This window comes from Neoarius graeffei, chromosome 4 (assembly GCF_027579695.1).
Source record: "Neoarius graeffei isolate fNeoGra1 chromosome 4, fNeoGra1.pri, whole genome shotgun sequence".
NCBI lineage: Eukaryota > Metazoa > Chordata > Actinopteri > Siluriformes > Ariidae > Neoarius > Neoarius graeffei.
In genome coordinates, this window is record NC_083572.1 from 71,634,471 (window position 1) to 71,646,446 (window position 11,976).

An 11,976-nucleotide genomic window follows, 5' to 3' on the forward strand; every position below is an offset into this window, starting at 1 on the left:
CACCCCACAAAAAAAAAAAAATCTCCGAGCAAACTTCAAAACTTGAGAGCCCTGTTGCTGAGACAATAGCACTAACCACTACACCACCATGCCACCCATACAGTTTTATCATTTTTAAGTTTTTTTACCACTATACATCAATTTTTTTTTTTTTTACCTTTATGGAATAAGACCACAGAGGATTTACTTTCAGAGATTTTAAAACCCCATTGTCATACCAAGATTTGAAGAACAACTGGACTGGAAAGACGGCTTTAAAATGAAGTGACAAGGATTTCGGGGGGAAACCTGTAGGTGGCGGTAATGCAACACTGTGAATGCCAGCTGCCGCAAAACCACGAAGAAGAAGCGGGGCAGTAGTGTTTCACGCTATAGAAGGAAAACACGTTGTGTGAAATTTGTTTATTTGCGTGTTTTAACTGATTTGAGGTTCTTGTTTTACTTCATTCAGCTGGTAAACAAATAGTAGTTAATGTCGTAAAAACAGCTCGTGTAATGGCTACGCCAGCTGCACGCCTTTTCAGGAAACTAGACGGTCTGTTCGCTGTGTACAAACCTCAAGGAGTTCATTGGAAACTTATCCGGGACACAGTGGAAACAAACCTGCTGGAAGGTTCAAGTCCTCTGATCTACATAGTACATTTACAGCAGTATAGGAGATCTGGGATTGCAGTGATGTATGAATAGTAGCCTAGTTATCTATTGCTGTTCCTGTGACATCAAATAATCTAATCTGTCTCCCCCACCCTTTCTTTCTGCTGTCCTCTCTTTTCCCTTTTGCTGTGTATGAAGCGGTGAACTCGTGTCCTGCAGCCCCTCCGCGCTGTTTGGTCCAGTTTCAGCTTTTACCCAGTGGAGACTGCAGCGGCTCCAGAGAGCTCACTGTCACCAAGTCCAAGCTGCCTGCTCTGTCTGATCATCATCTGGGTCAGATCCAGTTCACATCACTTAACATCAAGCATCTAATCTGTATAGTTCCGTAGAACAGTGTGTCAAACTTCCTGTCTTTTGTCTTTGTCCAGTGAAGGGGCCAAGGTTTCATAAGATCCGTGTTGGAGTTGGCCATCGATTGGATGCATTTTCATCTGGAGTATTAGGTGACTTTTTTTTTTTTTATGCCTCCGTCACCATAAGGTGCAGGAGGCATTATGTTTTCGGGTTGTCCATCTGTCCATCCCGAAACATTGTGAACGCGATATCTCAAAGGCTGATGACAGGAATTTCACCATTTGTGCGCTTTGAGACAAACATGAACTGATTAGATTTTGAGATCAAAAGGTCTAAGGTCAAGGTCCCTGAGGTCAAATGTCTGTCCGAGAACCTTGTGAACACAATATCTCCAAGGCAAATCAAAGGAATTTCACCAAACTTTCACCATTTGTGCATTTGGGGACAAAGATAAACTCATTAGATTTTGAGATCAAATGGTCTAAGTTCAAGGTCACTGTGAGGTCAAATGTCTGTCTGAAAACCTTGTGAACACAATATCTCCAAGGCTAATACAAGTAATTTCACCAGGTCAAGATTACTGTGAGGTCAAATGTCCATCCCCAAATCACAACTTAAGGCGTGTAGTCTACCGGGCGGAGGCATCCCTATCGACGTTCTATCTCGGGGTTTTTTTTCTAAACATCATTAAATGTTTAATTCTACAACTGTGTGTAGAATATTGTTTTAGTTTATCCTTGTTGTTTTTCAGTTCTGGGTCTGGGGAATGGAAACGCTGCCCTGGAGAGTCTGTACAGATTACATGTGACCAGGGTAAACATTTTATAAACATTAGTATTAGTTGTGGCATAGGTGTGTCTCATCTCACACTTTGTGTCTGAACTACAAATGAGTGTTTGCTAAGCTTTTTAAGGCCCTTCCAAAGAAAGTACAAAATATTGGAGGGGTTTTTAAATAATTCAGCTTAGTTTTATGTTCCTCCGGACATGTTGGAAAGATGCATGTACATTGCAAAATGTGCATACAACAGAACAGAAGAATGTTTGGGGGGTTTTCTTTGTGAATTCCCTATCTAGCTTGATTTTGGAATTTAAATTGAATAGTCATTGTATAATTTGCATTCTGCTCACAACACCAAACAGCTTTTATAAATGTATTCAAATTTTCATGTATTTGTCATATCAACATTGTATTTTAAATACTACTTTTTTTTTTTCTTAATACTAGTTTAGACAGGAGCTTTTGTTTTGGTCTATTAATTGCAGGAATATACACTGGAGGGGGAGTTTGGAATGGCCACAGATGATTTCACTCGCACTGGACGAGTTATAGAGCGAAGCACATTTGGTAATGATCATTATCAGAAATATAGATCTGGTCTAATGTTAACTAAACAGTTCAGCTATACCTGCTGGCATCTTCCTTTTGACTTCTTCCTCTATCATAATATTAGATCATGTTACAAATGACAAGCTAGAGAGAGTGTTGGCCATGATCCAGGGAGCCAATCAGAAAGCTTTAATAACGTGAGTCACTATATTCAGTAGAATGTCAAATGGTACTGTGCAAATTTTACATTTAAATTCGTTATACTACAGCACACACTTATAGTATGCAGTTTATGCATTGTTTCTCCCATAAACATCTTCCTCAGGTACTCTCGGGTGGACCTGAGCACTCAGGAGGCTTATGAACTGGCAGTTAAGGGGCTGCTGCGTCCACAGGATAAAAGTCCTCCCATTTTAACTGGCTTACGATGTCTCCACTTGAAACCTCCTCGGTTCACACTGGGTAAGAATATTATTGATTACAGACATGTATCTAAGCATATATCCATCTCTTAGCAGTTCACACTTCAGTGACTGCATTACCTGGTAGATGCCTAGCAAGATGGATTGACATCAATTTTTAAAATGACTTGACTACGACTAAAAACTTTCAAACCACTAATTCTCTGCTTGGTTAATACTTTAAAACATGTGGCAGTTTTCTATGGGTATGGATGATTAAGTACAATAATTTTGGTACAGTTCCATGGCTTGCAATAGAAATCTAACTAAGGTTGTGATGTATGCAAATTCAGAACAGCAGCAGCTACACTAGCATGACCTAGATTGAGAGAATGTCTTACTAAAGCTGTTCCAATGTACAGAAACACACATTCTTCTCTCTGAAAGAGTCCCATCTCTAAAAGAACATATTGTACAGATTGACCATAAGTGAGTTTTGAGTGAACAAGATTTGTTTTTTCTTCAGTAGAGAGAGAATTTGCAGTCAATAGAATTTAGATTGAAGTATTTCTTTAACTTTATATCCTTGAATCCTCTGATAGTGATTTTCCTACTAGTGAGCTCTAGTTAAGCCAGTAAGCCTTTATCCTTACCACAATTTTTTTTTTTTTTTTTTAATTCTTAAGAGGTTCAGTGTGTGAATGAAACTCAGCAGTTCCTTCGGAAACTGGTACATGAGGTGGGGTTGGAACTGCGTACTAATGCAGTCTGCACCAAGGTGCGTCGCACACGGGATGGTCCTTTTAAAATGGAGGATGCCCTGACGCATCACCACTGGACTGCCGACGATATTATACCAGCCATTGCTAACTTTCGCCGTACTACCCGGAAAATCCGAAAGAATGACATTTACAGGCAAGTTGTGAAGCAGTCGGACTCCACCACACAGACTCAAGGCCAAATAAGGACAAGTACCTGTCACTTGGAGTCTGTGAGCCAAGAGAAAGCAGGATCACTGAATCCTTCAGAAACATCTGTTGACACCAGGCAATTTTAATGTCCTTAATATTACAGGTGGATTAAAGACCCAGGAGATTTGTATTCTGACTTATTTGTTAAATGAACTTACAGCATGTATATTGTTATATAGGGGAGTGAATCAGATGTAAACAGGAACTGGAATTTTATTTATTTTTGAGAGGAAACTGAAGAGCTGGAACACTTGCTTTGAACAAAAAGGAGATTATGTAGAAGAATGATGCAAATAGGTGGCACAAAAGTGTAAAACAATGCAAAATTAAAAAAAAAAAAAAGTCATTTGACTCACCCTCAGGAATGACCTGAAATGCTGATTAAACTTTTTTTTTTTAACTTGTCTTTGGACTTGTTGTATTTAAACCATTTAAAATCTATTGAATTGTGTGTCTTCAGTTGATAAGTCTTGACATACTTGTCAAGGTAATTATCTGAAATTTTAAAAATAGTCCTGTTTACTTGTGCTCCCTGCCTGTGGTTTATGTATGGGTATTGTTTCCTGTCTCATTTCATCTTATTGTATGTATGTTGTATTAATAAAAGAAACAATACATTTGCTGACAAAAGTGTTTGGCCTGTGATGGTTCTTGTGACACATTGGTTGTGGGTTGGTTTTTTTGGGGGGGGCTCACTTATATTTTAGGTAACAAACATTAGTTCAATAACAAAAGTATTAGTCACACCCTGTAGAAATGTTTCAGAAGTGTATAAATATTCTTGTTAGGACTTTTATTTATATATATATATATATATATATATATATATATATATATATATATATATATATGGGCGGCACGGTGGTGTAGTGGTTAGCGCTGTCGCCTCACAGCAAGAAGGTCCTGGGTTCGAGCCCCGGGGCTGGCGAGGGCCCTTCTGTGCGGAGTTTGCATGTTCTCCCCGTGTCCGCGTGGGTTTCCTCCGGGTGCTCCGGTTTCCCCCACAGTCCAAAGATATGCAGGTTAGGTTAACTGGTGACTCTAAATTGACCGTAGGTGTGAATGTGAGTGTGAATGGTTGTCTGTGTCTATGTGTCAGCCCTGTGATGACCTGGCGACTTGTCCAGGGTGTACCCCGCCTTTCGCCCGTAGTCAGCTGGGATAGGCTCCAGCTTGCCTGCGACCCTGTAGAAGGATAAAGCGGCTAGAGATAATGAGATGAGATGAGATATATATATATATAAAATCTCACACACAGACGCCCTCTCTATGCTCATTGTACTACAGTCCACTAGGTGGCAGTGTGTTCATGGACTATGATTTGTCAAATACGAAAGAAGAAGAGACTGGGTTGGAAGTGTCCTTAACTTTGTGAGCTGCTTATTTTATATTAATGCATTAATATTCTTTCAGGTTTCAGTCTAGCTTGAAGTTAAGGGGTGCAGTCCCATTTGGAGATCTAGTACTTTTTCCCTAATTAGCTGTCTTGTTTTATAACCTTATATAGTCTTAGCTATTAACAGCCTTGGCTCAAGACTCTTCCGGAGATCTAAGCAAATTAGCTTTTACATTCATAGGTACATCCAGAAACATCCAAGTTAGAGTTTGCATTTATGGAAATATTATTTCATGGTCTCATAATTGAAAGTGCAATTTGTGTGCGCGCGCGAGAGAGAGATAAGCTAACATTCTCAGTGGCATAGGGCTTTTAAACTGTTGAACAAAAACATTTTCCCATATCCAGTTTCTGTGAGCCTGCACACACTGTAGCCTCAGATTCCTCTAAGCTGATGTGGTCGTCTGTTGGAACCAATCCACTTCAAGGTTCAATGTGCTGTGCATTCTGAGCTGCTTTTCTGCTCATCACATTTGTAAAAGGTGATTGGTTATCAGTCTGTCAGCTCAAACCAGTCTGGCCATTCTCCTCTGACCAAGGCATTTCTGTCCACAGAACGTCAGTTCACTAGCCTGGCAAGCCAGACTAAATGTGAATATTGATGCTGCATTCATGTGCTATGGGAATTATGGTAAATACCAAACGCCGACATGGAAAGCACATATGAACGCCCCCTTTTGTGGTATTTTCCACTGGGCAACTCGTAGAAAATTTTGATACACGAGCAGGCATGATGCTGCGTTCATGTGCTATGGGAAGATGATATTTTCCAGTTGGGAAGTGGTATTTACCAGTGTGTTGTGTTCACATGCTTTTGTTGTTGTTGACAAATTAAAGATGGTGGACCAGATTCAGAATCAGGCCCGTTATTTGGCTAAAACAATTATAGATTGCCTTGTTCATCAGCTGCAGCAGGAATATGAGTTATCAAAAGTCAAAAAATGCTGAATATTTCCTGATCATGACAAGTAGAGATTTTCTTAACACATTGAATGCCACGCAGTTTTTGGAAATTTGGCTGTAGCCACAATGAGAGTAGCCAGTATCTAGATCATTGTTGGCGTTCTTTGGACAGCCACAGAATATTTTGTATTAGGCTATAATATACATATTATAATATATATAACATGACTCGTTTAAAAGGTGAGAGTCAGCTTTCCGTAGGTGAAAACCACTTCTTTCTTGGTTCATAAACTAGTCTTGTACCGCTCGCCGCCATGTTGAAAAGGTTAAAGGTCATCTCATCTCGGCAACTCATTATCTCTAGCCGCTTTATCCTTCTACAGGGTCGCAGGCAAGCTGGAGCCTATCCCAGCTGACTACGGGCGAAAGGCGGGGTACACCCTGGACAAGTCGCCAGGTCATCACAGGGCTGACACATAGACACAGACAACCATTCACACTCACATTCACACCTACGCTCAATTTAGAGTCACCAGTTAACCTAACCTGCATGTCTTTGGACTGTGGGGGAAACCGGAGCACCCGGAGAAAACCCACACGGACACGGGGAGAACATGCAAACTCCACACCGAAAGGCCCTCGCCGGCCACGGGGCTCGAACCCAGGACCTTCTTGCTGTGAGGCGACAGCGCTAACCACTACACCACCGATCTCGGCAACTCGTGTATCAAAATTTTCTACGAGTTGCCCAGTGGAAATACTGGCCTCGATCCGTAGATATTTCCGACGAGTGTAGGAGGAACAACCCGCTGTCAGCGCAACAGTGACTGTGACGTAGTCAGAGCGCGCAGTGGGGTAGACCTTGAAATAAATAATTTTTCAAAATGCGTATTAATTAATAAACAGGTTCTAGATATTAAGAAGTTTGGAGATAATGACCACAAGTTTGGAGTCTGTACCACATACTTAACATACACTCATTTTTTTCAAGGGTTTGCTTAAACTGTTTTTGAGAGTTTTTATTTAGTGGTGTTTGGTGAAATAATTTCCCTTAAATTTAAAATAACGGGAAAATAAGAAACAATCAAAAAGTAATGTTTCAAAGCTGTTTATTAATTCTTCGTACTGCACAAACTAGCCCATCCTTTTGGCTACGAGCGGAGCCAGCTGGTAGATCAGACTTTTGCCATAGCCGGTCGGCAAAACAGCGAAAACGTCCTTCTTGAAAAGGAATGAGCGGAGAGCCTCTTCCTGCTCATGTTTCAACGAAACCTCCAAGTCTAATTCTTCTAAAACTGATTCCAAAGCGGAGTCAAACGCGCGCTGTTCACTAGCGGTAGCCATCTTTCCTGCTGTGCTTTCTCCAGCGTCGCGCAGCTTTGTCGTCACTCCTGCAAAAGCCCGCCCAAAGAATCCAAACAAAAACCTTGCGTTGTGATTGGCGGGCACGATTTGATGCCCGGGGTGTTTTTGTTTATATGGTGCGAGGCTAGACCCACTCGCTAGGCAAAAATATTTTTGGCCGCTAGGCGGGTGGGTCTAGTTTACTAGGCTATCAGTTCACTGGATGGTTTTTGTTGTTTGCACTGTTCTGTGTAAACTCACGAGATTGTTGTATGTGAAATTCCTGGGAACTCAGCAGTTTCTAAAATACTCTGGTATCAACATCCATGCCACGATTAAAGTCACCGAGATCACACTGTTTTTTTTTTCTTCTGCTTTGCGTTACATTGCACTGTTGGCATATGATTGTCTGTCTGATTAGATAACTGCATGAATGTTCAGATGTACAGGTGTTCCAAATAAAGTGGACAGTGCCTCTTTGCCAAATATACACCCACTATTACATGTATTATTGGAAAGCCCTGGGTTTTTTTGTTTTTTGTTTTCTTGAAATGACAAACAGTTGGAGCTGAAAGAATCTGCTCCCATTAGACAGCTGAGCTAAATGAGCTGATTCACTGAAAAGGGACAGAATTCCCATCATTATAAAACATGGTGTTTGACAGCAGGACAAGTGGCTACAGGTGGTAGATCTCAAGCAGCAAGGTGTACTATAATTAATTATCAGTGATTAGTAATTTGCTTAATAATAATGATGCCTGTCTACATATTCTGTTTCTTAGGACCATGCGGGGACCAGTGCGTTGGGTTTTATGGGATGTAAAGGACACGCTACTGAAGGTGCGTTGCTCCGTGGGAGAGCAGTACTGTAACGAGGCCAAGCGTGTTGGACTGAAGTTACCAGCCATGCAGATAGAGACTGCATTCAGGGAAGCTTACCACCAACATTCTCATCTCTACCCTAAATATGGTGTTGCTCAGGGCATGAATAGCCAGCTGTGGTGGACAGGATTGGTGAAGAACACCTTCTCCCAGTGCGGGGTGCAGGACCCTGCATTGCTGGACAAACTTGCCAATAATCTTTATCATAACTTTTCTGGTCCAGAGAACTGGGAGGTAAGAGGTTATCCACAAACTGATTTCTACTCACAACCCCATTTCCAAAAAAATTGGGATGCTGTGTAAAATGTAAATAAAAACAATGTGATGATTTGCAGGGCGGCACGGTGGTGTAGTGGTTAGCGCTGTTGCCTCACAGCAAGAAGGTCTGGGTTTGAGCCCCGTGGCCAGCAAGGGCCTTTCTGTGTGGAGTTTGCATGTTCTCCCCGTGTCCGTTTCCTCCGGGTGCTCCGGTTTCCCCCCCAGTCCAAAGACATGCAGGTTAGGTTAACTGGTGACTCTAAATTGACCGTAGGTGTGAATGTGAATGGTTGTCTGTGTGTCAGCCCTGTGATGGCCTGGCAACTTGTCTGGGGTGTACCCTACCTTTCGCCCGTAGTCAGCTGGGATAGGCTCCAGCTTGCCTGCGACCCTGTAGAACAGGATAAAGCGGCTAGAGATGATGACTTGGAAATCATATTGCATTGAAAATAAGTTTTTACATTGAAGAACATTGTTCTTAAACTGTAGCACTATTTGGCCTCAGAGTGGTGGACCCCTCAGCATCTTTACTTCTGATATCCCTTTTCGGCCAACAGGGAATGGGTTCTGTTCTTGTTCCTTCATCGAATTTTGAACTGTTCAGAGCACTTCAACCAAAAATAACTTGGTTTAGAACCTGAAAAGTTGGTTCCCAGCTGTAATTAAAATATAGCTGGTTTTTCCAGTGTGAACCATGACATCAGTGTGCGTGTCATCAATTTGGAGAGGAAGTGGAGCGCAGCAATGGAAAAGGATACATCTTCAGGAAAAAAAATAAAGGACAGATAACAAAAGCTCACAGGCAATTAACATGCCCTGCCATTTTGCTATTACTGTTTACTTCCGTTGAGCAATGTCTTCTGTTCATGGTGTATCCTGGATTAGAACGGTTCTACTCAAAATTGGTGAAAATGTGAGCTGGTTCATTATCTGGCACCAAGGTTCAGAGAATCCTTAACAGAACCGGTTCAAGAACCCACTCCCTGTTGGTCGAAAAGAGGTATCTGAGACTTGGTCTCTCTGGGATACTCTTTTAATACCCAATCCTGTTACTGACCTGTCGCCCCTTAACCTAATTATTTGAGATGTTCCATCAGGTCCTTTTTTTCTCTTGGAAATTACACATCTAGTCTTTTGCTGCCCTTGTCACAACTTTTTTGAAACATCTTGCTGGCAAATTCAAAATGAACCTTTTTTTTTTTTATTGTTTCAACATTTGATATGTCTTTGTACTATTTTTCAATGAATTATAAGGTTTCCATGACTTAGAAATAATTGAGTTCTGTTTTTACAGTTTACACAGCATCCCAATTTTGTTGTAAATGGGGTTGTAATTTTTAATAATGTTTAGGTTATCACTACTGTCTGCTTTTCTTTTGAATTTGCTTTTTTTTGTGTATTTTACCCCCAATTTCAATATTAGCAGAAATTTCAGTGAAAAAGTTTTTTAAATTTGATACTTTCTCAAATGAAATGTGATCACCTATTAATCACTCACTCTTACATGCATTAGATGTATATTCATTAATCAAACCTCAACCAAGAGCAGCAAGTCTTATTTGAGTTTGTCTTCAGGTGTTCCCAGACTCAAATTCCACCCTAAAATCTTGCACGGCTCTGGGAATGAAGCAGGGGGTGGTATCCAATTTCGACAGGCGCCTAGAAGCAATCCTTCAAGGATGTGGCCTCCGAACCCATTTCTCATTTCTGCTGACTTCAGAAGAGGCTGCTGTGGCCAAACCAGACCCAGACATTTTTGCCCAAGCCCTGAAAAAGGCAGGAGTGCCAGCCAAACACATAGCCCATGTTGGGGACCATTACATAAATGACTATCTCACCTCTCGATCATTAGGTATACGAGGTTATCTTCTAGATAGGCATGGACTCCAGAAACACCTAGATGTTCCCCCAGAGCATCGATTACAGAGCCTAGATGAGCTACCAGCCCGACTCTTACAGGAAACTGACTAAAATACAGCTGAAATGTGTTCAACTGATGTTAAATACCATTTTTGAAGAGGTCTTCTGATCAATTATTTGTGTAGGTATGCATTCAGTAACACACCATTTGCATACTTCTTACTCTACTTGGGTGGAATCTTGTATAAAGGCAAATTTTTAATGATTAGAAATAAATGTTTATCCAAGAATTCATTATTTAATGATTCCATCTATGTAGACCTACCAAAGACTGGTTGCTATTTTAGTTTGAGACATAGGAACAAAAGTCTCAAACATGGTCACATTATACTAATGTTTGAGCAATGCAGTTTCCAAGTATGAAACCAAATTTAAAGAGTGGTTTGATAAATTAGTGCAAGGACTACTGAAATTAAAAGTACTGGAACAGAACAAGGTACAGAGCCTAAAGTTGCTTTAATTCAATGACATTTCTATGGATGGTGGCACAAAGCAGCTTCACAGAATGTAGATTTAGATCCTCAATGAACAAGCCAGAGGTAATGCTGGCAAGGAAAAACTACAACTTTTTTTTTCAGGGGTACCAGCTTGAGAGGAACAGACTTGAAAATGGAACCCATCCTTGTCTAAGACACACTAGATACTGAAAGCTTAAATTACAGTATGCAGCTGTAGAAGAGTAAAGGCAAACAGTAAGTGTGTTGAATGGATGTTCAGTATAAGGATCTTGTGATTAGCAGGGGTGTAGCTGGGGGTCTTGGGGTGCCCGCAATGCCCCCCCCCCCTTTGTCAGACCATACATTTTTCAATAGCCGCATAAGAATATAAGAAAAGCGCCCACTGTAATGTTAACTTTTTTTTTTTAAACTAGATTGTCACCTCAGCCTCATTAGGGTTTCTATAACCTTGACTTCCTGTGGTTTGGGCACAAAAACCCAGTTTGTCAGTGTGTGTGGGAGAGGCAGACGAAAGTGCAGATATGTTCAATAATCCACAGTGTGATATGAGCATAAAGTGCGTGAAATGCACACAACAGTCCAAAACAGCAGGTAAAATGGTAATCGAGGAAACAGGCAGGAGGTCAATCGAGGCCCGGACAGAATATCAGAGGCAAAACTATGCAAGATCAAGGGGCGAGAAACAGGAGTCGAAAAAACCAGGTGGTCAACAAGGCTCAGTAAGGCACACTAGAGGCGGCATAATGCTTCACATCGTCCTTGCATGGGCGCAGTCCTCAAATAGCCCAAATGTAGTTCGTTGATTAAAGACAGATGTTCTTTAACGGCGCACGTGCCGGAGCTCGTTAGGCGCATACGCAGCCTGAGGCGCACCTTCAGGTGCATGAGCCAAGGCGTGCAGGACTGACAGTTCTGCGCAAGTGCCACACGATTGCACTAGAAAGCATGGTCAAGCTGCCAGTATAGCTGCAGTCTTTTTAGTTCAAATTACAAGTATTTCCTCATGTTAATTCACCATGTCAAAACAAGCAAAATTTTCCTCCTTCTTTCAACGTGAAGAGGTAAGCAATTTATTATAGAATTTTCCATCAAAGTTGCATTTCGTGGCTTCGAAGCCAAGTTTTAGTGTGCCGTTTCTAGAACACATCATCAAGACAACGTGGAAG

General features: G+C 41.2%; 2 protein-coding genes across 3 annotated transcripts; both read left to right on the top strand.

Moving 5' to 3' along the window:
• Positions 1-336: 336 nt before the first annotated feature.
• trub2 (TruB pseudouridine (psi) synthase family member 2) lies at positions 337-4,266 on the top strand. Its single transcript, XM_060918310.1, has 8 exons — positions 337-613; positions 793-927; positions 1,023-1,097; positions 1,700-1,761; positions 2,214-2,295; positions 2,402-2,474; positions 2,603-2,739; positions 3,365-4,266. Exons 1-8 carry the CDS (start codon positions 496-498, stop codon positions 3,733-3,735), a joined length of 1,053 nt encoding a protein of 350 aa, XP_060774293.1. The 5' UTR covers positions 337-495; the 3' UTR covers positions 3,736-4,266.
• Positions 4,267-4,985: 719 nt separating this feature from the next.
• Positions 4,986-10,582, top strand: hdhd3 (haloacid dehalogenase-like hydrolase domain containing 3). Of its 2 annotated transcripts, none has more exons than XM_060918311.1 (3): positions 4,986-5,020; positions 8,075-8,408; positions 10,008-10,582. In XM_060918311.1, exons 2-3 carry the CDS (start codon positions 8,079-8,081, stop codon positions 10,401-10,403), a joined length of 726 nt encoding a protein of 241 aa, XP_060774294.1. In that variant the 5' UTR covers positions 4,986-5,020; positions 8,075-8,078; the 3' UTR covers positions 10,404-10,582. The 2 variants fall into 2 exon arrangements, with proteins under 2 accessions (XP_060774294.1, XP_060774295.1); XM_060918312.1 differs by lacking the exon at positions 4,986-5,020 and adding an exon at positions 5,120-5,226.
• Positions 10,583-11,976: the final 1,394 nt, after the last annotated feature.

Bases quoted from the DNA above. Each gene is read 5' to 3' on its own strand.
- trub2 (XM_060918310.1), top strand. From the start codon at position 496: ATGGCTACGCCAGCTGCACGCCTTTTCAGGAAACTAGACGGTCTGTTC. The intron at 928-1,022 runs GTCAGATCCAGT...GTCTTTGTCCAG, and splicing joins TCTGTCTGATCATCATCTGG to TGAAGGGGCCAAGGTTTCAT. The intron at 2,475-2,602 runs GTGAGTCACTAT...CATCTTCCTCAG, and splicing joins AATCAGAAAGCTTTAATAAC to GTACTCTCGGGTGGACCTGA.
- hdhd3 (XM_060918311.1), top strand. From the start codon at position 8,079: ATGCGGGGACCAGTGCGTTGGGTTTTATGGGATGTAAAGGACACGCTA. The intron at 8,409-10,007 runs GTAAGAGGTTAT...GTTTGTCTTCAG, and splicing joins CTGGTCCAGAGAACTGGGAG to GTGTTCCCAGACTCAAATTC.